The sequence below is a fragment of the Perognathus longimembris genome, chromosome 8 (genome assembly GCF_023159225.1).
Source record: "Perognathus longimembris pacificus isolate PPM17 chromosome 8, ASM2315922v1, whole genome shotgun sequence".
Lineage (NCBI taxonomy): Eukaryota > Metazoa > Chordata > Mammalia > Rodentia > Heteromyidae > Perognathus > Perognathus longimembris.
Window position 1 is genome coordinate 61,148,464 of NC_063168.1, and position 24,880 is coordinate 61,173,343.

The 24,880-nt window shown below is 48.5% G+C and overlaps 2 protein-coding genes across 5 annotated transcripts; one reads left to right on the plus strand and one right to left on the minus strand.

The window, feature by feature from the left end:
* The first annotated feature begins 4,619 nt into the window (after positions 1–4,619).
* On the plus strand, positions 4,620–6,103 carry Ost4 (oligosaccharyltransferase complex subunit 4, non-catalytic). The gene is made up of 3 exons (XM_048353275.1): positions 4,620–4,768; positions 4,901–5,038; positions 5,869–6,103. Exon 2 carries the CDS (start codon positions 4,902–4,904, stop codon positions 5,013–5,015), a length of 114 nt encoding a protein of 37 aa, XP_048209232.1. The 5' UTR covers positions 4,620–4,768; position 4,901; the 3' UTR covers positions 5,016–5,038; positions 5,869–6,103.
* On the minus strand, positions 5,968–24,716 carry Agbl5 (AGBL carboxypeptidase 5). Of its 4 annotated transcripts, none has more exons than XM_048353262.1 (15): positions 24,584–24,716; positions 23,385–23,645; positions 22,987–23,158; positions 22,536–22,699; positions 21,598–21,775; positions 21,186–21,364; positions 20,317–20,776; positions 19,682–19,851; positions 18,990–19,125; positions 18,315–18,514; positions 17,536–17,750; positions 9,435–9,587; positions 7,810–7,922; positions 6,857–6,990; positions 5,968–6,499 (listed from the first exon to the last, which is right to left on the minus strand). In XM_048353262.1, exons 2-15 carry the CDS (start codon positions 23,597–23,599, stop codon positions 6,328–6,330), a joined length of 2,661 nt encoding a protein of 886 aa, XP_048209219.1. In that variant the 5' UTR covers positions 23,600–23,645; positions 24,584–24,716; the 3' UTR covers positions 5,968–6,327. The 4 variants fall into 4 exon arrangements, 3 of the variants coding, with proteins under 3 accessions (XP_048209219.1, XP_048209220.1, XP_048209221.1); XM_048353263.1 differs by lacking the exon at positions 24,584–24,716 and adding an exon at positions 24,176–24,375; XR_007211943.1 differs by lacking the exon at positions 24,584–24,716 and adding an exon at positions 7,468–7,514 and having other exon boundaries at positions 6,365–6,499; positions 23,385–23,879.
* Between the last annotated feature and the right edge of the window lie 164 nt (positions 24,717–24,880).

Sequence of the window (24,880 nt, forward strand, 5' to 3'; positions counted from 1 at the left end):
GTCAGGGAATGTGGCCTACCTGTTTCCTTCTTTATAATACAGGGATAATAGGAGTAGCCTTTATCTTAGGCTCGTGAGTATTAAGTAAGCTAATATATGTGGAATATTTTAAACAGTACTTGGAACATGATAAATGTTCAAGGTATGTTAGCTTTTCTGTGTGTCAGAAACAAGTAGGGCAAAAATCAAGAGAGGCAGATTGTGGGCAAATTAGGGAAAGGCTCAAGTGACAGATAATAAGATTAGATTGCAAGGTTTAGAGTAGAGAAGCATAGGCACACACAGAAAAGAGGTGACAGCCCAACACTGGTTGCTCACACCTGTAATCCTAGCTACTCAGGAGGCTGAACTCTGAGGTTGTGGTTCAAAGCCAGCCTAGGCAGGAAAGTTCCTGATACTCTTATCTCCAATTAACCACCCAAAAGCTGGAAGTGGGACTGTGGCTCAAGTGGTAGAGCACTAGCCTTGAGCAAAAAAAAAAAAAAAGCTCAGGGAGAATGCTCAGAGCCTGAGTTCAAGCTCCAGGACCAAAAAAAAAAAAAGCGGGGGGAGGAAAAGGGGAAAGGAGAAAGGAAAGGGAAGAAAAAGAAGGGAGATGTCAGCAAGCAGTGCACAGAGTGTCAGGGACCAAAGAATATAGTCTCACACCAACCAGCGTTATAACCATGCCATCATTGGAAACTTGCTCACTGTCTAGGGACCCCTTCCAAATTCCACATTGAAAAGTGATACAGACAGGCTTAGATGGTAATGATACCATGGGGGGGGGTGATTACTTAGTGACTGTGTAGGCAGTGAGGGACCAGATGAAAGGACACACTGGAGAAGATCCTAGGGTTTGAGCCAGGATGGGGAGATAGAAAAGAGAAGCAAGTTTTTGTTTTGAGCTATTAGGATTTGAACTTAGGGCCTCAGGCTGTGCTTGCTATGCAGGCACTCTACTACCACTCGAGCCATATCCCCAAACCAAGATGAGAGTCAGCTGAAATAAATATCCACAAGATGGTTAGAAACGAGGACCTGGATTCTAGGAACCATTTATAAAGTGATATTTAAAATGGATGCCACCCAACCTTCAGAGTGACTTTGGGTGATCTGCCTCTGCTTCTGACGACCCAGAGTATGACCCTGACTGCTGGAAGAGATGTTTTGCAATGTCAGGGTGGTGGAAATAAACACCGGAACCAAGAGAAGTAGAACTGTGTGCCTGCGCCTTAGAGGTCTAAGGACCAGCACAAAGGGAAATTTAAAGGAAAGGTTCACAGGGGATCCTGATCCCCAGAATCTGTCTGTGGAAGCTGGTATCTTTGTCCCTGGTTCTCGCAGGGAGCCTGTCCACTTCCCTTTCAGATTGCCCTGGCTTCCGTTATAGATTTTCTTCTCTATTCTTCATCTTCTCTCCTTTCACGGGCCCTCTGGTAACCTGAAAAACAACAACAACAAACATCTCAATCATCTTGTCACTGCCCAGTTCCTATTCATCCCCTCTTCTGCCCCCTGAAGGTAAAAAAAAATTCTGTTGTAACAGTTCAATTAGGTTGACTCAAAAATGCTGGCTTTGAAATAATTCCAGTAGGTTACATTTCATTTAGCCTTGTAATTAGGAGCCAAGACTAGAAGCTGAAATGAATGTCTGCAAGATTACAAATAAATCAGTGGTTCTGGGGTCACGGGGGAGGACGGTTCCCATGCTGGCCCGATGATGGGAAAGCACGCTGCAGTGGGAACCAAGGCTGGAAAGGATGCAGTGGTGACAGTGAAGGTAGCAGTGGCATTGCAGGCGTGGCACCAATATCCAGCCACAAATTTCCAAAGCAACTGGAAATATCTGCTGACACCAAAAGAGGTTAAGTCACTGGAACACTAGAGCAGGGCCTATTTAAATCTTCTCCAAAATGGGGATTTCCAAGAATCTCATGCCAGTGAGAAATCCTGCCATACTAGACAACTAACTCATTCATTTCAGCTATCACTGACTGAGCTCTGAGGTCAGTGTTTTCAGGGACAGGACAGTAGGGGGCACCAGCAATGTCTAGCACTCCTGTCAAAGGACTGAATATAGGGGAGAGAAGGAGAATCAACCAAGACAGGAATTCTAACTTGTAAGGAATCAAGTCAAAGTCCACTGCTCCCCAAATGCATACATTTTTTTCTGTTCAACCTTTGTACCAGGCACAATATTTTAGGAGCATAGACTCAGTTCTGTCTCTTTTCCCAGATCTTGCAGATTCCTAACTCTGAAGCCTAACCCTAGCCTTTTGTCCTTTCCTTGAAAATGTCACACAAATCAGAGATTAAACTCTAGGAGCCCTTCCAATCTCCCTCCTCAACTTCCTTCAGGATGTAGTTTTGCCTGTCTTATTTCCCACATCTTTTTTTTTATCAGTTTGTTTTTCTGTTGTCCTTAGTTCAATTAGAGACACCATTTTTTGTTTGTTCTTCCAGGCACTAAGCCAAATGATCTATTCCAGGCTGATAAAGACTTGCTGACCTAGGTACAGGAAGTTCTGGAAGGTGAACTTTTCTGGGTGGCTTTAAAATAAATCATTTCTCCCTTCTCTTGGTCTCTAGGACAACCTATTATGTCGATTGTCCCAAATGGAATAGAGAATGGAGGTGAGAAGAACAAGTTATACTGACATCAATCTGTGGTAGAGCCTTTGCCAGATTACCCTCTGGGCCTCACGTTTTCTTTTTTCTTTATAAAATGATATTGAAGCCAGACATTAGTGGCTCATGCCTGTAATCCTAGACATTCAGAAGACTGAAATCTGAGGATCATAGTTCAGAGCCAGCCTGGGAAGACATATCTGATTCTTATGTCCAATTAATCAGCAAAATGCTGAACGTGGAGGTTTAGCTCAAGTAGAAGAGTGCCAACCCTGACCCAAAAAGCCAAGTGAGACCACAAAGACCCTGAGTTCAAGCCCCATCATGATAGTGCATGCTTGCACGCATGTGCTCACACACATACATGCACGCACATACATATTGAAGATGCCCTTTCAGCTGCGGTGTCTCCTAGTATGCAACTGGATCAGCTAATCTTAGGACAGTTTTGGAAATCAGAAGCATGTCTACAAGCTTTCTTTCATGTCATCTGCAGGAAGAAAGTTTACCTTCCATGGTAGCCTAGAAGAAATGCTTATTTTTAAAAAGCAAAGTCTAGTTCTGATTCAACAGTAGACCCCAGTGTCTAGTTGACTTGAATCTGCTCCAGATTTCCAGGAGACACGAAGCATAATGGTGTGTAATCCTTTAAGACCTGGACCTGTACTCTCCCAGAGAAGAGCTGGGAACACACAAGCTCATTGAGGGATGCATAGGGAGTGTGTCTGGGTTTTGCCCTTATGTGGAGGACGTGTGGGTTTGGGATTCTAAACATGAAACTTCTGGGAAATGGTGAGGGAAAGGGAAGAGGTGAAGGGAGGCCAGGGGAATTACATACTATTCAAGGCCGGACTTGAGGTAGGAGCCACCCCCTGAAAGGGGGTGGGTTGTGCTCCCACACAAACAGTTCACATTCTGGTCTCAGGCCAGAGCAACCCACTTGGAGATAGTTTAATCGCAGCCCATTGTACACACAGGAGACAGGCTAGTCTCCCGTCCCAGCTGTTCCAGCCCCACAGCAGCTCCTGTAGAGTTTTCCTTGGCTCAGAGAAGCAGAGGACTCCCCTAAGCGTCCACCCCCCCGCCCCCTCACAAACCAACTGGCTTCCATTACCCCTGACAGCTCCGGAGCAGCAGCTTAGCCCCCCAACCCTGTCTGGCTCCTAGCCGTTCCCTTTTATGGCGAAGCTGAAAGCAAGGAGCAACGGCGGGGGGGCGGGGGGGGAAGGTTCTAGCAGGGCCGGGGACTGCAGCGATGCACTGCGCCCTGTACTGGAGACCCCAGACACCCACCGGACACACCACAGCCCTCTCTTCTTTCTACGTTTTGAATTCACCACCCCTCACACTTGTCCCAGCCCTTCCTCCCCTAGCCCCTCCCTCACATGGGGGTGGGATGGGGGTGATTTCCCACTTGGCAGAGGTTCCAAGCCTGGGTTCCGATTCCGGGAGGGCCCTCCCCTCCCGGGTTCCGATTCCGGGCGGGCGGGCCCTCCCCTCCCTATTTCCCGCGCTCCATCTCCAGGAGCGCGGTGCAGGCGGGGAGCCTGCTTAAGACAGGCACAATCAGGCTACTTGGTCACAAGTGGGTCCGAACGGCCGGCTGGCAGTGGCGAAAGGAGCACCGGCCTCGCCAGCCCGCTCCCCGTTCGGCACGGAGTCCAACCCCGCCCTCACGGCTGGAGCGTACCGTAGGGCGGGAGCCACAGGAAGCACCTGGCTGGGCTGGGCCGGGAAGCTAAGGGTGGGCAGCAGTGCGGGGGGTGAGGGGATCGGCGCAGGAAGGACTGGAGCCTGCGGGTCAGGCCCAGTCTCCTGCGTGGCCCAGCCACCGCACCCTCATCCAAGCTCACTACTCTCTCCAAGGGGGGCGGCCCCCAAGGACTCAACCGCAAGTCAGGTCCCGCCAGCTGTAGCCAGCTGGCAGACTCCGCCCGCGGCCCCGCCCCGCGGCCGGGCTGCTCCAGGCCCCGCCCCTCACACGCCCCGCCCCGCGGGAGCAGACGAGATGGAGACCGCGGGGCTAGAGAAGCCGTTTCGACTGCGCCGCCCGGCCGGAAGCGCCTTGTTGGGCCTTAGTCCGTCCTACGAAGTTCCGGTTCAGGTCTCCTACCTCGAGTTGTGCGCCGGCGGAGCGGGGCCGAGCCGAGCCGGTCAGGTGAGGGGCACGCAGGCGCCGTTTCGGACCAGCCTCGCCGTGTCTGGACGTGGGGGCGAGGGCTAGGGCGAGGTCCCGTGCCGAGGGCGAGGAGAGCGCCGCCCGCGGCTCAGTCCCTCCCCTTCTCCGCAGGATGATCACGGACGTTCAGCTCGCCATCTTCGCCAACATGCTGGGCGTGTCGCTCTTCTTGCTTGTCGTTCTCTATCACTACGTGGCAGTCAACAATCCCAAGAAGCAGGAATGAAAGTGGTGCTTTCTCCGCCCCAGGTAACGGTCCCGGGCGGTAGCCCCCAGTCCTCGGAAAGCTGAGTGGCGAGGCCGCGCCTGGGCCTGCAGGGTTCGAAACTTCAAGTCAGAAACAAGCTTGATGCGGTGCAGAGCCGAGCTCCTTCGTCCGCACGGGGGGCCGTGCGCTGCCCGGCCCCTTCCCAACTGCGCCCTGCTACCGTAGGGGTGGACTTCCCAATCCTTAGTCCTCAGGTTGAGGTCCTGATGGGTAGATCCCAAGTTGGGGATATGATTATAAGGAGGCGCTGACTCCAGTGGGAACAAATGCACTGAGGATGTCTTATAAAAATGAGTTGGGGAGCCGGGCGCCGGTGGCTCACGTTTGTAATCCTAGCTACTCAGGAGGCTGAGATCCGAGGATCGCGGTTTGAAGCCAGCCCGGGCTGGAAAGTCTCTTGAGACTCATCTCCAGTAAACTACTCAGAAAAAGCCGAAAGTAGCGCTGTGGCTCAGGTGGTAGAGCTACACCACCTCAGGGACAGAGCTCAGTCCCTGAGTTCAAGCCCCAAGACCACCACCCTCATTGCCCCCCCAAAATGAGTAGGACTCTTCAGTAGCCCCATTTTCCCCAGATTGCAGAGGCTTTACTTAATTGTGAGGGGTGAGAATGTTCTGAGGCTAAGGGCATTAGATTAGGGGTTGGCTGCTGTAGACTCAAGCCAGAGAGAAGGGGAAGAGGGTTGGGAACCGATCTTAAGTGTGGGTTAAAAGTGTAATGGAACAGGCTGAAATGGGAGTTGGCTGCTCAAGGATTCCCCAGAGGAAAGCTGCATTTTTCCTTACCTCAGATCTTTCCCCCTCTTTTCTAGGGTTCCAGGACATAGTCTGAGGCAAGATGGAGGGTGTGAGGGGCCTTCACACTTCACTTCATCCCTTCTACCCATCACAACATACAAAGCAACTACATCTGGATTTTCCCAAACAACTTTTATTTCCTCAAAGTCTTCCTTAACCCTATGGAACAAGAAGCTGCCACTGAATAGGGCCCAGTATAGGGGCTTTCTTTTTCTATTCCCTCCCCCCAAATATAAAAATATAGATATATTTTTTGTGGTCCCCAAATCTTGTGCTGTGGAGGGAGGGAAGGGGTGGCAGGTCCTTATTTTGTCCTGTCTCAAATGTTCTGCAAGGCCTCAAGAGATATTGTGACTGCCATTTCCAAGGAGTTAGAATTGCCACATGAAATCAGCAGCCAAGGAAGGGAACAAACATATTTCCATGTTCCCCCACCTTGTGGTTAAATCCTGGGCATGAAGGTAAAGGCATTATCAGACCCGGGGAGAAACAGTGAGTGGGGGAGATTTAGGGACAAAACAAACCTCAGGTTGGCCCAAAGGCCCCCTGCTATAACAAATCCGGGATGGGGAGTCAGATAGTGTACAGGAAATAGGAGAAAAGGCAGGAGCAGAGTGGGGCCGTGGAGGGCCAGCCTGAGGCAGCCTGCAAACAGAGAAGAGAAAGGAATCAGGGCTGTGATAACTGCCCCTTTTCTGGTCTGTTAGGCAGGTGCTGAGAAGTGAAAGGAAAGTAAGCTAAAGATGGGTGGGGATAGGTAGGTAGGTTGATTACTGCACAAGAGATTAGATGCTTGTACCAGTTAGCTAGCTCCTAGGCCTTTATACCCCAACTACAAGTAGATTTTCTTGTCCTCTGAGGTGAAGTTCTGAGGCTATAGTGGGATTCTTTTGTCTTTGGGGTCAAGGAAGTAGGGAAGGGATGAAATTATCCTGAATGGAAGAAATGGACATGAAGGGACAAGAAATGAGAGATGCAAAGAGGGAGTAGACTTGGGCTCACCCTGGTGTAGCAGAGCTGGGTTCGGGCTCTGGATCATTGCCCTCTCTGGTCCGGGGAATAGGGGATGTGGGGTCTGAAGAACCTCTCATCCCTCTGCAAGTCGGCGGTGAGCCCCGGCACAACCTGGGCCTAGCCTGTGTGGACAGGGGTAAGCTAAGAGGCTGGGTTCTTCTATGAGCTTTTCTGTTCTAGAGTTTCCATGCATAACAGCCTAGTATAGAAGTCAACAGAGGTCCTAGGACCTTGAATTGCTGGGCAATTCTTAGCTCAGAAGATGAGAGTGGATGTCAGCTAGAGAACTGAATTCAATCCATGACTGTGCATTCCAAGTCTTACATAACAAGGGATGGCAAAAGGATTTAGCAGTGGCTTTCATGGGTACACCATGACCAACATCTGGCTGAGTAGAGAAGCACTGTATAGAAAGATGGTGAAAGACAGGTAGGCTTTCCTAAGTGCCTTCTAGGCCTTAGCCCCTGCCAGAGCAGTTTAAGTATCACTCTTCTAGTCAGTTTCTGCTTAAACCCATCTTTGCTAAACTAGCATGGGGATTTAAACTGAACTGGAGATGATGGCAGGGCTGTTCTAGGAACAGTGACCAGATATGTTACCTGGGGAATCCGGGACCCCTCTTGGCGGAAACTCTCCTCGAGCAGGTCTGGGCAGAAAGAGAGGAGAAGCTAAGGGCAGGGGCAAGGAAAGCCACAGCTAGCAGGCTGGATTTAGGGTGCATCTGACAGGGACAGATGGGGTTGGAAGCAAGCAAGACACCTGGCTGATGAGGACTGGAGTAGGGCAGGTACCATAGCAGCTCTCTGATAGGGGTGGAGGTGGAGGCGGTAAAGCAGGGCTGAGCATTTTCCCTCCCACTACCCAGGTGAATAGTGCCTTGCTGGGTTCTGCCAGAGTTGTGCCAGGGACTAGGGAAGATCCCCCCCCCCCCCAAATTTTACCTGCAATCGGGTTCGGATGCAGGGAATCCGAGCACTAGTCCCTAGAAGACCTTTTCCAATCACCATAACAGCCTCTGACTTGTCCCCCGAAGACAAGAGTGAGCAGCCATTCCCTAGAGAACAGAGGAAGCTGTTCATCAAGGTAGGGGCCACAGAGGAGAGGAGACCACTTCCTTTAGGTCAGTTTCTTGAACTTTATTTTTCCATTGCTGGCAGTTGAAACCAAGGCTTCATACATGCTAATATGATGACACTGAACTACATTCCCAGTCCCTAACTTTGGCAGTATTGATATTTGTACTGGATAATCCTTTTTTATAGGAGCAGTCTTGCCCATTATAGGATGTTTAGCAGCATCCCTAACCTTTAACTACTAAATCCTGTTTCCTCCCTGGTCCCCTCTCCCATTTTAACAAACAAAAATGTCTCCATGTGCTGTCATTTGTTCCCTGGAGGCAAAATTGCCTGGGTGATTCAAGGGATGGCATAGCAATTTTGGCTGGAATCAGAACCTACCCTTGTTTAACTAGCATGAAAACTAGGGCTCAACCAACCATCTGTATGGATACTTAAGGATCAGGTCCATTATACTGGAAACCTGGATTGAAGGCTGTCCAGTAAGAATCAACAGGTTGCTTGTAGCAAGCTCTGTTAAGATAGAAGATGTTGGAACCCAGTCTCATTCATTCCTTTATAAAGCTGGATGTATAATTTAAGAGTGGGGCTGGGAATGTGGCTTAGAGGTAGAGTGCTTGCCTAGCATCATGCATGAAGCCCTGGGTTGATTCCTTAGTACCACATAAACAGAAAAGGCCAGAAGTAGTGCTATGGCTCAAGTGGTAGAGTGCTAGCCTTGAGCAAAAGAAGCTCAGGGATCAGTGCCCAGGTCCTGAGTTCAAGCCTCAGGAAAAAAAAAAAAAAGTGGATGGCATAGTTTTGTACAGAATGTGTAGGATAAATGTGTAGACCTTTGACAGGTTAAAAAAAAAACTTTTTCGGGGCTGGGGATATAGCCTAGTGGCAAGAGTGCCTGCCTCGGTATACCCGAGGCCCTAGGTTCGATTCCCCAGCACCACATATACAGAAAACGGCCAGAAGCGGCGCTGTGGCTCAAGTGGCAGAGTGCTAGCCTTGAGCTTGAAGAAGCCAGGGACAGTGCTTAAGCCCTGAGCCCAAGGCCCAGGACTGGCAAAAAAAAAAAAAAAACAAAAAAAACTTTTTCGATTCTCCAATGTTTTCTAAATGTTGCTTAGCTCTTCAACTTAAGGACCTTGATAAGTAGTACTTTGCAGGGAGAAAAAGTTCTCAAATTCCTGTACTATAGAAATGAGGATTAAATTAGGTAAGGTGCATAGAGCAGTGGCTGGCACACAGTATATGTTCAGTGTCATTTATTTGCAAACTCATTAAATTCCAGCCTCTGTACAAAGGCACAAGTGTTAGGGGTTTAGGGTGCTAGGAGGATAAATGATGAACCCTGGAGTGTCCTGCATTATATCTGGTTAAGCAGGAAGTCAGACTAGCTGGTAGTGGCTGAAGGAGTTTAAGTCTACTCAGGAGCCTCTACTAAGCCCTCAGTGGTCCAAAAGGAAGGAGGTTGGACTTCAGAGGCAGTTGGTACAGACCTGATATGCTGAGTGAATTGGGTATTAGGCAGGAAGTTAGGTTGCGAGAAGAGGCTGGGCCAGAACTAGCAGGAGTTGGTGGGGCTAGGCTGCTTGCAGTAGGGCGATGGTTCAGTGGCTGCTGCCGCTTTCTCCTGTCTTGGCTTCTGGGCTCTTTAGTGGAAAGAACACAAGCAGGTTAAGTGAGTTAGGCACTGAGATACTCTGCTGGTTCCCTTTGGTCAGAGGATGCCTGTCTACACCTGTCATCAGAACACCTCTCTACTTTCTGAGACAGTCTTGCTATATGACCCCAACTGTCCTCAAAGTTGCCATCCTCCTCCTGCCTTAGCCTCCTAAGTACCAGAATTACAAGCAGGCACCACCATACCTGGCTCCAGCACCCTCTTCTGAAGCAGCTATAAAATGGGTAGTAAGACCTTTAATACTTATTCCAGTACTCATGTCTCAGTTGGCTCAACCAGTTCATTATTTCCAAGAAGTTAATTCAGCTTCAGAAACACAGCTTTCCTAGGCTTTTATCTATAACTGTTCCTCTTCCAATTACTTGTTTCTGTCCCTTGTGTCAGTTTTACCCATCAGGTAGACTTGGTCTACTGAAAACTCCTAAATCTCTCTCTAGCTCTTTTCTCTAAAATTCAGTTCTCTCTGTTGGACATGTCCCATGACCAAACAAAACCTTTTCTCTTTCCCTCTCCCTGTTAGAATACTGTTTGATCTTTCTACTTTTTTTCTTTTCCCAGTCATGGGCTTGAACTCATGGCCTGGGCACTGTCCCTGAGTTCTTTCGCTCAAGGCTAGCTTTCTACCATTTGAGCCACAGTGCCACTTCCAGCCTTTTCTGTTTATGTGCTACTGAGGAATCGAACCCAGGGCTTCATGCATGCTAGGCAGGTACTCTACCACTAAGCCACATTCCCAGCCCTGCACTTTTTTCTCTTTGCATTTTGGTGTACTCAAATTCTTCCTTTCCATTACTAATATCCAAACACAGGTCTTCCACTCTTAGAAAAAAATCTTTCCTACTAGTCTGGCCCCTACTGCTACTAGCTGTGTGGTTCCTCTGGAATTTGTTTCCCTTTGGAGTGAAACTGACCATCTTCCACATCCCATCCCAAAAGGTACCTCTGTGAGGCAACCTGACAAGCACAGACAGAATTTAATTAATTGTTCTCTCATTACCTTTAGTGCCCTGTGTTTACATGACTAGTCATTATTTATGGATCAGTCATGCCTGATGGAATTTAAGGTCATGCAGTTACCCTTTGGGACAGTCCTCTGATGGTGAATTGATGGAGGCAGGCCTTGATACAGAGGGAGAGCAGATACTAGTGTGTGTGTGTGTGTGTGCGCGCGCACGCGTGATTGTGTGTGTGCGTGTGTGTAGAAGATAACCTGACAGTTGACCCTAAGTACAAAGCAACATGTTAAATGTGAAAAAGCCTCAAACTTGGGAAGTAGGTGACAATAACATCATCTTATCTAATTACACTGAGAGGTAACAAGTAGTATCAAAAACATTTCTGAAAGCCTAGTGGATCATGCCTCTAATCTCAGCAGGAGGACTGTGAGTTTACCTTTGCTATATAGCAAGACCCTGTCTCAAAAAGCAAAAGGAGTATTTCTGAAAGGTCTACAATTAAAAAAAAAAAGATATCTTAATATTGAGTTGGTAGCTCATGGCTAATGCTAATCAAAAGGCAGAGATGGAAAGGTTCATGGCCAGCCTGAACAAAGCAAGACATTCCTCCCCCATCTCCCCTATTTTGTGTGTGGGTGGATATGCTGGTCCTGGGGCTTGAACTCAGAGACTTAGGCTCTTGCTCCCCGCCCTCCCCAAGGCTAGCAATCTACCACTTGGGCCACATCTGGCTTTATGGTGGTTAACCGGAGATAAGGTCTCATTGACTTTGCTTCCAGAGGTTAGTTAGGGTTCGGTGTTTTGTGGCAATCACTTGTAGGTTCCATTTGAGGAGTGGCAGGATAGCCCTGGGGCCAGGGATGGAGAGGCATAGCTAAATTGACTTCAGCCTGCACTGGTTGGAATGGCTGTTCTAAGGCCTCAGTGTAGATGAGCTAAATGATTTGCCTTGTGCCTCTGTCCAGCATCGCCTCTCCAGGTATCTTTGGGACTGTCAGCAGATATAGTCCTTGGGATGATCACAGGCCTAGTTTATATTCTAAAATAAAAGGCAGGAAGATGAGGCCAGTATGAATTTGGTCCCCAAGTAAAATTTTTGGTAAATTCTAGGCACAGTGCCTCGTGCTAAGAAGATGTATTTGGAACCATTTCCAGTGGTTTAGTGGAAAAAGTAGCAGTGGTAGTGATGGGGTACAAACTAAGTCCTGCTCACTAGTCCAGAATGGGATGTTAGCTGCTCTACCAAAAGTTTTGTCTCAGCTAAGCTAAGCCAGAGACCAAAAAAGAGTTCTAATAATCCAAGGCTAAAGTCACAAAGCTGGGAGAGAGGACAGTGGTAATAGTGTCAGCTAAAGGTTCCTGTTTTTAAACTTAAGCACCTTGGCCTGTCACTTCCATAGTCAGCTGGATAGGGTGGAGATAAGGAAATAAGTTGGAACCCAGGGCCAGGTCAAAGCAAGTGAGGCACCCAGGGTACAATACTTGAAGGATGCACTCGAACAACCGTAAAGGTGAGCCACTCCTGTTTAATAGAAGTCTTATCTGCCTCCTAGTCTTTGTCCTGCCTGAATCCATTCCTAACAGATAGGAGATAGGAGAAGCTACTTTACCTTTCCCCTCTCACCCAGGCAGGGCTTTCTTTAGCTTTGTTGGCATCTGGTTTTGCATAGTATCTTGTAGGCCTTTTATTTCTCACGGTATTAGCTATGTTCCAATGACCAAGTCTTCCCTGTAGCTATGGAAGCTACAGACAGTACTGTCTATGCTTCTGAGACTGTGCATGGGAACTGGACTATGGATCTGGGAAGGTGGTACTTCAATAGTGTGTTTTGGAGCTAGAGAGAACTAGGTAGAGAATGTCTTTGTGCTAAGTTCAAGGTACTTGGAGTTAAGGTTTATTCAGAACTTTTTGGCCTTCTGTCCCAGCAGCATTCCTGTTTCTCCCAAGTTGGCTACCTGCTGATCATCAACAATGCCAGGAACCCATGACTGACTGGGCAATTCCCTGAATAACCCGAGCTCATGTTTGTTCTAGCCAATAAAGGATAGCCAATACAATGTTAGTACTTAAGTGTGGTATAATTATTATTTTTTTTTTTGCCAGTCCTGGGGCTTGAACTCAGGGCCTGAGCACTGTCCCTGCCTTCTTTTTGCTCAAGGCTAGCACTCTAGCACTTGAGCCACAACGCCACTTCTGGCTTTTTCTATATATGTGGTGCTGAGGAATCCAACCCAGGGCTTCATGAATGCGAGGCGAGCACTCTACCACTAGGGCATATTCCCAGCCCCTAGTGGGAATTTTTTAATAAGTAAATTCATAATTAAAAGAAAAATCCTTAGCCAGGCGCTGGTGGTTAATGCCTGTAATCCTAGCTACTCAGGCTGAGATGGGAGAATTGTTTCAAAGCCAGCCTGGGCAGGAGAGTCCACAGCACTCTTATCTCCAATAAACTACTCAGAAAAAAAAAAAAAACCTAAGTTCAAGCCCCAGCACTGGCAAAAAAAATCTTTATCAAAGAACAACCCTAGCCAATCATGTAGCTTACACTTGCAACGTTAGCTACTTGGAAAGATTGCAGTTCAGGTCTAACCAAGGCAAATATGCTGGTAAGGCTCCACATTTAAATCACTAAGCCAGACATGGTTGCATGTGAATGTCAGCTCCATGGGAGACAAATAGGAAGTTCATGCCAAGTTGGTGTGGGTAAAACTAATCCAAAAGATAAAGCAGCCAGGTATCAGTGACACACCTGCAATCCTAGCTACTCAGGAGGCTGAGATCTGAGGATCCCGGTTCAAAGACTGCCCCAGCAGGAAAGTCCATGAGACTGATAACTTCAGACTCCAAATAACTACCATAAAGCCAGAAGTGGAGTAGAGTGCTAGCCTTGAACAAAAAGGCCCAGGCCTTGAGGTCAAGCCCCAGTACCAGCACAAAAAATAAAGCCAAAAGCTGATGTGCCTCTCTAGCAAATGTAAGGCTGGGAGTGTAAACCTCAATCTGCCAAAAACAAACAAGTAAAACAAATAAATAAAAATCACAATTTGGGGGTTGGAAAGTATAGCTAGTTTTACAGTTAAGATTTCTGAGGTCCAGGAAGGAGGTGGTCATCTTTTTCTAGCTCAGAAAATAAAATATAGCTAGATGTAGCAGAGACTAAAGAGCCAGTTGTGTGGAACTGAAAAATACTACAAAGCAACAGCATAGGACAGATCACATTGGATAAAGACACAAGGTAAAGCAGCAATGCCCAAGGAACAAAGCAATCGGGACTCAAGATTCCTGGGATCTCCTTTTTCAACTCCTTACAGTAGTTCTGGGATTAAATTACTTATCTTTATCCCTTGACTTGTGAGCTGTAGTTTCCTAGTCGTTACAGATACTTATGCAAGTCTCGAGTTTCTGTTCTCCAGCCAGCATTTTCTGCTTCTAAGCTCATTTACTTGGGGGAACATCCCTTCATAATGAGTTATCTGGCACCTGCATGTGATGATCCCTAGACCTCCAATCTAGCACTTTTCTCTATAGTCTGTCTGAAAGGGTATCTTCATATAGATAGCCTAAGACACCCAAGCAAGTTGAAATTGATAACTTTTCAGTCTTCCAACAATGTCTTAGTGTCACCATGAGTTTTTCCTCTATCTTATAGTTGTGAAGCCTCCTTAGTTTGTATCCTATCATGAATCCTGCCACTTCTCTTTCTAATATTTAGATTTATCCCTTCCTCGCTAACCCTAGTAAAGGCTCTAGTCATCTCATATGTAAACTACCTAAGGCCCCCATCCCCCCTTTCCTGTTCATTACAGTGCATAGTCTTACCTTTTCCCCATTCTTAGAAGTACACAGTTGTTACCCTATGTCTTAGTTTCATAATCCTTGTTTTCTGGACACCATGACTTCTCACCTTTCTCCACCCATTTCCCAAGGTGAAGGGCCATGGTCCCTTATATACCAGGCTAAGTATACATGCTTTTGTTTTCTATTCAGAACCACTGTTTTCTGATCCTGGATGTCATTTCTCATTCCTGGAATGCTTTGTCATAATACCTGTTCAAAGCTATTTTTCAGTGCTATACACTGGTCTAGCTCCTGCAATTGTCTTTTTATTTTATTTTATTTTATTTTGACAGTCCTGGGGCTTGGACTCAGGGCCTGAGCACTGTCCCTGGCTTCTTTTTGCTCAAGGCTAGCACTCTGCCACCTGAGCCATAGCACCCACTTCTGGCTTTTTCTGTTTATGTGGTACTGAGGAATGGAGCCGATGCATGCTAGGCAAGCGCTCTACCACCAAGCCACATTCCCAGCCCTCCTGCAATAGTCTTTTGAGAAGTGTCTAATAAACCTTTGTTTCTCCTAAAAAATAAACCAAAACAAAACTTTCTCAACTGCACATTCTTTAGTTGCCTATTTTGTTGATCTAGCACAGTAGATCGCCAAGGGCCTTGGATCTTTATACAGTATACATGTGCTTTTATGTTTTATTTACTGTCCTGTGTCCTCTATTGAGTTTCAAGTCAATCAGCCAGGAATTAGACACTGCATACTTTTCATTAGTTATCTGGGGAAGTAACAGAGAAATAGAATACATGTCCCTTAATTCAAGGAGCTCAATACAAAATTCTTCATTCAGAGGGGAGCCTAGAGGATGCCGGTAATTAAGGTTGAAAACTGCTTGGCATCCTCCAGCGATGGACTTTTCAGAAAAGTCTCTTCACTAATTTTCTTTGTGGTCAAGGAATGAGAACTTATGTTGGTGAAATAATTGAGTTAGTAGCTAGGGGAGGCTGACTGAAATAGAAAGATAAACAAGGACAGACAGAAATGCAGTGCAAATGGTAGAGCACTTGCCTAGCAGGCTTGAAGGCCCTGAATTCAAACTCCAGTACTACAAAAAGAAAAAGAAATGGAAAAAGAAAAACTTATCTAGGTTTAGTATGATGAACTAGTTATACTGAAAAGAGAAGGTAGAAAATTGACACTGCTACCTAACGGCTGTGCAATCTTGGAAAACTACTCCTTACCACATTTTTTTCCTTCTCTATTTTGGGACAAGATTTTGCTATATAGCTTAGACTGGCCTTGAGCTTATGATCTTCCTGCCTCAGATTCCCAAGTGCACATACACCACACCCAGCTGGACAGAACACCCTCAAACAGCTTAAGTTTCTTCATCAGAAAAATGGAAACACCATCCTTCCACAGGTCCTGATGAAATTACTTTTTCTTTGGTGGCATTGGAGTTTGAGCTTAGGATCTTGGGCTTGCTACATGGATGTGTTTCACCACTTGAGCCACACCCTTGACCCATTTTGCTTTCTTTCTTTTTTTGCCAGTTCTAGGGTTTGGACTCAGGGCCTGAGCACTGTCCCTGGCTTCTTTTTGCTCAAGGCTAGCACTAGCACTTGAGCCACAGCATCACTTCTGGCTTTTTTCTATTTATGTGGTACTGAGGACTAGAACCCAGGGCTTCATGCATGCTAGGCAAGCACTCTACCACTAGGCCATATTCGCAACCTGTTTCATTATTTTTTGAAAAGGGTTTTGCTTTGTGGAGAAAATTTATCTTGTATACATAAACCTTCCCCCCAAACAATAAATTGGGCATAAAGTAGGTACTCCTTGTTACAGGACTGAGGGTCTCACTTTTTTTTTTTTGCCCAGGTCAGCCTTGGCCACATTCCTATTTATGCTTCCTGTATAATGGGCAGGTGTGCACCACTGTACCTAGCTTTTTATTAGTTGAAATGGGGTTTTCCCCCCACCCCCAGTGTAGCCTTAAATCATGATCCTCAGCTTCCTAAGTAGCTAGATAACCTATGTGAGCCACAATAACTAGTAAATGAAATTCTATGATACTGTGTTGTTCACTGTTAAATGCTATTTAACTATACAAGGCATTATTACTTTAATTATTGTCATAAATACAGCGCACAATTATCCTTTCCTAATCATCACAGAGTTTCAAAGAATAGAGTTTGGAATATAGAGAATCAAATTGAGTATCAGGGATAGCACAGCTTAATTGGCTAAAGCTCGTACGGATCTCTATTCTTACCTCTACCTTCTCTAATAGAAAAGCCAGTGTAGTCATACTTGCTGCCGCTGACCCACTGTTCTAGAAGCTAGTCTGCAAGCTGACTAGCAGGAAAATGTTTAATATCAATGGTGCAGCTGAAGACTGAACAGCAAAGTGCTTGGCTCCAAGCTGACAGGCTTCCATATTGTGGCAAGTCCTCCTGCCAGAGGACCGCACAGCACTGACTTGTACATTTCCAGAAGTGGCACTGGAAGTCTTCCCTGTCACAACCCAGGCATTCCAAGTTACTTCTTTTCTTTCTCCCTAAAAGCTATCTGTGTCTAGAATAGAGTTTTGGTCCAGATCTTGTATTATCAGGTAAACCTAGGGATAATAACATACAATTCAGCAGTTGTGTACACTACTGGAAAGGATTAGACTTGGTCTGAGAGCCCAGAACAGAAGCTACTGACACTGTTTTTTTCTTTGCAAGAATTAGAATCCTGATATCAGATTCTGAAAAGGCTCTGAAGCCTGAACAATTTCAGCCCCTAGAAACTATGGACAGGCACTCATCATTCTGCAAATTGGTTTCTAATGAAAGTTAACAAATTTGGCCCCCAAGGGAACAGAATGACATTGTCCTTGATGTGAAGGCTCCATGTCTGTGCTTGGCACTTCATCTCTGGAAACGGCCCCAGCTCCTAGCATGAGCTAGGACCAGATCCCCAGGACTTCCACCTATGGCCATATGCAATACTGCTCTGAATCATGTCGCAGGGAACACCAAGGTCGAAGGAGAGGTTGTGGATTCTACTTCAGTCTAATTTTATTGATTCACACCTTGGCCCAGGCCAAGTATATATATCTTCAAGTGCTCACTTTCCCCAGCAATGCCCCAAACAACTGAACACCTGCTGCAGGGGCTCCCAGACTGGCTTACCTCTGACAGGGCCCAGCACCCGGTGGCTGACCTTTTGGGTGCTGCAGCCCAGGCCTGGAAGCCCTGCAGGCCGACTGCCATGAAAAGGAAAGCTTGGGGAGTTCTTCATCTGTGGAGAATTTTGTTGGTTGTTGCTGCCAACACCAGCACCTGTGCCAGTGCTAAAACTTCGAGCCCGGTTCAGAGCATTTTCAGAGCAGGAAATGGGCAATCCACTGCAAAAAAACAAAAAACAAAAAACAACAGATGCCAGTTAAACCTAGGTCAGAGAGCAATGTCCCTAGCTTTCCCCAGGATCTGATGCTCAGTGAAGCTACATATCTGAACTAAGCCATCCCAAGACCCATTCCCAGGAAGAAGGGAGGAATTCATGCCCATGAAAGGGGTCTCCAGCCCTGGGTGTAACAACTCATCTCAGAAGGACCAACCTAAAGAACTTCCCTATTACCTTAGCGTTGGCTCTTGATTTCCTTTCAGTCATTTACAACCTTTGAGAGCTGAGCCCTGCCCCACCTTCACCACAAAAATGGCTTTTGTGCACACTGGAGCAAGGAGTCTCCTGGCCTGATTTTCAGATCCCTTAGAAATATGTGGCTCCAGGCAAGAGGGAAGAGGATCCTATTCTCAAAAAATGGACAGATCTTACATTAATCTACCCAAAAAATACTCACCACAGGGCACTTTTAGGAGTGGGGGAAGGAGTACAAATCCCTCAGCACTCCTACTCTGAAAACCTCCCACTTTCCTACCATCTTTCCTTTCCATGTTGCTGGTCTTACTTGTTACTTTTGGGAGGAGTTCGAGGGTATCTCTTCTTGTTGACACCCACGTTCCCAGTGGTCAGCCCTCGGCTGTTTCGCACGTGCCTCAGCATCCAGGCCCGCAGGTTGGTGAGGCTGCTGTGCTCCGAAAGCACGATTCGGGGCCACGGGTTACATTCTGCCATGTCCAGAGCTGCGATGGCCATGGCTCGGCCCACCTGTAGAGGAAGTCCACTTTGGTTCAGCATCATGCTCTGTTATCTCAGGCTGCCTTCTCAGTGGGTACCCTAGTTTTGTGCTCAAGCTGTGCATCTCATGTACATGTATAGCTGGTTAGGGAACCATTTGGGGACCCTCATCCATTATGCTAGGGATAGGTATGCTTGCTGGCTAGCAAGCATGAAGCCACCATGAAGGAATTCTCCTAACAGGAGTTTGGATATCTTCTCTAACCTACAGCTCTTTCTACCCTTACATGTCCTAGGATAGAATTATCAAGACCATAGTAGTGGGGCATTTTTAAGCTCAGGAGTGAATAAACCCCATAGAATAAGGAAGAACAGCGCAGAGCCACACTCCTGTAACTGATGAACACAACCATGTCGCTGCAAAGAACCTTAGAGTTCTCGCAGGAAGAAAAGCCTTTCCAGACTGTGGGGTTCCCCCTTTCCCATGTAACCCAAGGATTCATACCTGCTCAAATAGTTCCACAGTGTATCTGGAGGGGAAAGCCGGCGGTGGAGGAGGGCTGGCACGCCCGTTGTCATGGCAGGCAGCAGGGATGCTGTTTACTGAGCGTCCAGTGTTGTAGTTGCATTCAAGTGTGTAGCTAAGACAGAGAGACTTTTATCAGTGTCCTGCCCAGACAGAACCCGGGGAGACAACTCAAATGGTCTTAGAAGATTATAATCACTTGAAAATAAAGTGAAGACAAAGAACACACTAATACCTAGCAACTAGCAACTGACCTTGGCACTACACCATGTATCCGGGAAGACTCAGACTAAAGACAGTCCTACCAACTGTGAAGTTCTCCTTTAAGAAGACTTGGGCTTTCCTAGCCCCTTAAGCACCCAGGACTGGGTATTTTCTTTTTTTTTTTTTTCTAAATTTATTTATTTATTTATTTGGCCAGTCCTGGGCCTTGGACTCAGGGCCTGAGCACTGTCCCTGGCTTCTTCCCGCTCAAGGCTAGCACTCTGCCACCTGAGCCACAGCGCCCCTTCTGGCCGTTTTCCATATATGTGGTTCTGGGGAATCGAACCGAGAGCTTCATGTGTAGGAGGCAAGCACTCTTGCCGCTAGGCCATATTCCCAGCCCAGGACTGGGTATTTTCTAATTTAGGGAAGCCATTTCCTCAACTCTATCCCAGTTTCCACCCAACCTGTGGATTATCCCTGAGGCTTTGTAGATTGCCACGCGGCCGCTTCCCTCTTTAGACTGGCCGTCTCTGCGGTCTCGGGCGTACATGTTCTTCTCTGAGAAATTGCAGCCCTGGAAGTCGAAATGGGCTGAATTCAAGGAGATGAGCTTTGGGTACAGCATGTTCTCTACCTGTTTGGGGAAGGAAAAGACAACTCAGAAGGAGAGACAGAAAGAAGAGACAAGGAAGACATGGTAAGCATGCAGCCATGTGACTCAGTAAGTATGTAACATATACCATCAAAACCATTGGCAGCAATCAACAGTTCTTCAGTTCCCACTGCTTGACATTTCTAGGCACTGGGAAGGTATCATTCACCTCCTTTTAAGCTCTTCATTTCTTCTTTCCAATAATGCAAAATTTTCCTTCTATTCTGGTTCTCTAAAACTATGGCAGCTGGGTCCCCACTCAGGTGTAATGTCATGATGTAACGCCTGGGACAGAAAGCCCCAGTGCTACTTCTTGGCCCTTTGAAACTCATGCAGAGATGGTCTGCACAGGATTTCCTGCTGGCTTTCTATCCCTGTTTGGTGACTTAACTGTTATCTTCTACCCTGCAAACTTCCCACAATTGCCATGGTCCTCAGGACTCTTACCTGGGTGCTCTCATCATTAAAGCTGTTTCCATACATGAAGCAGCCCCTTTTGGAAGCATGTCCATGCAGGTCTACATAGTAGGCAACGCCACTCTCTTTTGGGGGGATGGTGTCAGGAGCTGGCTCCTCAAGGTCAACAGACTTTTGGGGCATAATCCACACATCATTAGCCTTCTTTTCTGCTGGCTCCGTCCCAGTCCAGGCCTCGGGGTTTTTCCCATCAGGTGGCTGCCCAAGGTGAGCTTCATTGTTGAGGTTGTTGGCTTTCTCGAGGTCAGAAAGAGGAGCTTCAGGAGTGAGGAGATGAGAAGTGGGTTCGTGTTCAGGGGGACTCTTGGAGCTCAGACGTGAGTGCACGTGGTGGTAGAGAAGCACAGCTTTAGCTCCATAGATGGCTGGGTGCAGGATAGCATCGGGCTTCAAATACTGACGGTTCAGATTCACGCCACGTGAGTCTGTGCTGTAGGAAAACAACGACTGAAGCAAAATCTAGTGGCCTAGGCTAGCAAAGGAGACACTAGAGTCGATGATAACAAGGAGCCCGGAAGCCTGTCTCAAACAAGAGGCTGAGATTGTTGGGAGAGAAAGAAGGCAGAATCCATCTGACCTGCTGTCACTCCTACCAGAGAAATTTCAGGCTAGCTCTCTCTACACAGATGGGCCTGGACCTCTCAGGTTTGCTCCTTCCCAGGAGAGTATTAGATACAATCAAATCCCCTCAGATCACTACCAGACTGGATGGGCATACCCTTGTTAGGGGTAGCAGAACACAAGGAATACAGGAGAGGCTAGAAGACCGAATGTCTCACCAAGAAGAAGTACATGAAGGAGACAGGGAATAATCCAAAAAGATTGAGGACTCTACTTACCGGTAGTGGCCCCGGACCACACCATCGGGGTTCAACATGGGAATCAACTTAAAGACAAAGAGGCGACGTAGGGTTTGCGCTCTGGGATCATCAGGTCGAAGGATGAAGTCCAGAAAGCCATTGAAGACAAAGCTAGATGGAGTCTCGCCAGGGTGTACCCTGCTGCTTAAGAAGAATATCTGAGGTGGAAAGGAGAGAAGACATGAGGTCAGTTCTGTTCTGTTTTGATACACATGGGCTTAGGGTGGGTAAGGCAGGAGGAGTCCTTGGGCTTCCAGCTGGCTGGGTTCTGCAAAAGGAGCAGGAGCTGCAGGCAGAGCTAGGTCCTGAATGCCTAGTGATCCACAAGCCTTAAGCTATCCACAGTGGCCAGAGCTAGAGATAGTGCCACTTTTATGCTCTCCCTACTCACCCTCTTGCCTGTGAAACAGAATGGACGGGGAGTGCTGGTGTCAGGAAATAGCTGTTCTAGACGGGGTTCTCGGTCTTCTCGAAGCCCGTGGCAAGAAGAGATTGTTAACAAATCTACACGAAGTCCATCCAGAGAATAGCAAAGGAGCTCCCGGTGGTAATAGATAGTATCTAGGGTGCTGCAGGGAGAAAAAAAAAATCATTGTACCAGGAGAAATTCTTTGAAGTCCTAGCATGAGGTGGGCTTTGTCACCCGCCGAGGAATTGTAACATAGAGTTTCTCACCCTTGGGAGCCTCTCAATTCCTCACTGGGTTAATTGCGGCTGAGGACATGGGTGGGGCTGTGCTGCTGGAAGCGCTGCAGAGCGCAGGACAGATGAACAACTGTGTCCCCCTCCCCCAGGCTGTGACTCCCCTGGATAGATCACTTTGTGTAGACAGAGCTGCCCTCCATGGGGACAGATGAAAAGGGTGTTCTGAGCAGCCACAGTGCTGGTTAACTGATGGGAACTGGAGCTTAAACTGGGCAGGTGGAAGAGGGGAAGGCAGGCGGTGATATGCTGAGTACAGGGTCACAAAGAAATGTATTTTCAAAGCCTTATATTGTTTGTTTTTTGCTAGTCCTGGGCCTTGGACTCAGGGCCTGAGCACTGTCCCTGGCTTCTTTTTGCTCAAGGCTAGCACTCTGCCACTTGAGCCACAGCGCCCCTTCTGACCGTTTTCTATATATGTGGTGCCGGGGAATTGAACCCAGGGCTTCATGTATGCGAGGCAAGCACTCTTGCCACTAGACTATATTCCCAGCCCAAAGCCTTATATTCTATATGGAGAAAAACCGGATGAAGTTTTGACTCAGAACTCATAGAACAAATTTCAGAAATAGCAGAGGTGCCATCTGATCCAGGATGGTGTGGCAGGAGTAAGAATGGAGTTTGCACCTGCCATGGGGAAGGTGATTCTCCGGAAAGCGTTGGTCTAGCTGGCTTAGCAAATCCTGGCAGTCACTGTAGGAGAAGGGGTAGCAGAAGGCGAAGAAGGTGGTGGCCCCCCGGCCTTCCACGAAACGGTGAACAAAGGACAACACAAACTGCGTCTCTGTCATCTGAGGAGCAGAGGAGGAAGAAGGAGGGGCAGCATGCCATCCACATCAGAAGTGAGCTGTTGGGGCCACCAAGAGCTGACCTCATGCCCTTTCCACTGTTACACCTCCCTCCCTCATACTTTCCAATGAACACCAGCTTCTTCAGACCTGCTGAACCAGGCACTCATCTTGGACTCCAGCTAGTGGTGGAAGGAACCTGAGGTCCTGCCTGCCTACTAATCTCTAACAAGGGAAAATTCTACTTTTCTCTCTTGTCACCCAGTCTTTGTTCTTCATAGAGAACTTACCTCAAAGGTGGGTCGGTCTCGAATGCGTTCCCAGCGAGGCCGGGAGGGCAATGTACGCACAAAGGGAGCCATGCCCTGGGAATAGAGTTTGCTTTGCTTGTTCATGTTCATAATGTTGATCTTGATGAGTCTTCCCGGGGTTCCTCCCCGGACACTGAAGTAGAACCATGACCTGAGGGCCAGGGAGAGGCAGGTCAGTACATCTGACAGGGTTGGAGACAGGTAAGTGTGAAAGCCAGAGCAAGGCAAACTGGCAAGGACCAAAGAAGGGAGGAGGGGTTGGAATTGGAGGGTACTATGCTGCTACGAACAGGCTAGTCAAGGGCTAACTGGAGTGTGGATCTGGGTACCTTATCTACCCTGTATTCTCCTTCCACCCTCCCTGTCTTTCCTCCTACCTGTTTCCATTCTCAAATTCTGTTTCAGCACAGTCCGGCCGGGTCCACACGTTGAACTCGTAGTCAGGGGAAGAAGTAACAGTGCTAGTGAGGGCTGCTGCCCCCCCTCCTACTCCTTCCCCATCACTAGTCACAGATTCCACCTTCTCCACATGGGCTAAGTTCCCTGAATCAAAGCGAGAACTGAACAGCAATCCCCCACAGCGCAGCTCCATGGTGGGGCTGGGAAAGCATCCTCTTGCCCCACTCTGGCCCTGAGAGCTGGGGGAAGAAAAATGAAACAAGATTTTTGGGAATCTCCGGATAAATAAAGACCATTTTAAGTAATCTCTACGAAGCAAAAATCTCTTCTTTCGAAAGCACGGGAGTGGCCTGCTGGCAAGGCCAAGAGCCAGCAGCGTTCAGACCCTCACACTGAGAAACTCAACTGAGGCACAGCAGTTCCCAATGCTCAGTACTTGAACCATGCTGAGCTTGGTAACCTGAAGCAGGGACTGACTCCTCAGTACACACCCACCACAGCCCGGGCCACGTAGAGGCTCCCCACGCGTGGCCCGGCAGCTCCAACGCCAAAGAATCAGGTTCCTAAGTGTGAGTGGCTTTCCCTCCCCACCTGTGTCTCCAGGAGCACGGTCTAGAACTCTACTGAGCCCCGGAAAGGCGGCTTCTCTCCCCCAACCCCACCCCACTTTCATTTTATTTTGCTCCTACTCTATGCCTGTTATGGGAGAACATGACCAAAGGGTGCCGCTCCCTAGTTAAAAGACACCGGACGGCTGCCACCTGCTCACCTAGACTGCAGCTCCGTTCCAGTGGGGGCGTGGGTCCACTTCCATCCCCCGCCCGGGGACCCCGGAGCCCCGCGCACGCTGCCTCGGTAGTTACTGGTTGGGGTGCCCTAAGCCCCCCTTAGGAGCCCGGACAGGGTGGCCCCACTTGGGGCAGCGAGTGGCTGGCTCCTCGACTCCCATCTCAGAGCCCCGCACACCGACCCCGCGCCGGGTAGGAGGAGACGAGGGGGACACCGCCCCGGAGGGCCGGGAGGGCGGCGGGCCGGGGGTCAGAGGTGAGGCCTCGGGGTAGGGGTGGGGTGGGGGTGGGGCCGGGCGGCGGGCAGGGGGCGGGGTGGCCTTCGAGAGGTGCTCGGGCCGAAAGGGGCGGCGAGAAGGGGGCGGGGCCGTCCCGGCAGAGCCCCTCACCTCTCTCCGGGCCGCTGCTCCCGCTCCCTCTCCCGCAAGCGAGGCGGCACCTCGGGCCCCGGCACCAGGGCCCTCCGCCCAGGACCCACACAAAACCTGAGCGCCGCGGTGCCGGGACCCCGCTCTGCCAGGAGACAACAAGTCTCTCTCCGATTGGCCGCGGCCGCAGCTGGCTACCCGCCCAGTAAGGCGCGCTGCCATTGGCCGGCGCGCAGGGTTCCGCGCACGTTAGCGGGTACCTGCGCCCTGGCGGTTTGGGGGACTCCGGGGGGCCGCGCGGTGCGGGCCTTGGGCCGG

What these genes read in the sequence shown, in the direction of transcription:
- Ost4 (XM_048353275.1), top strand. Translation starts at nt 4,902, where the DNA reads ATGATCACGGACGTTCAGCTCGCCATCTTCGCCAACATGCTGGGCGTG.
- Agbl5 (XM_048353262.1), bottom strand. Translation starts at nt 23,599, where the DNA reads ATGGAGCTGCGCTGTGGGGGATTGCTGTTCAGTTCTCGCTTTGATTCA. An exon ending in TTAATGATGAGAGCACCCAG is followed by an intron (nt 19,852 to 20,316) that starts GTAAGAGTCCTG and finishes TTCCCCAAACAG; the next exon opens with GTAGAGAACATGCTGTACCC. An exon ending in GGTGCTGGGCCCTGTCAGAG is followed by an intron (nt 9,588 to 17,535) that starts GTAAGCCAGTCT and finishes TTTCCACTAAAG; the next exon opens with AGCCCAGAAGCCAAGACAGG.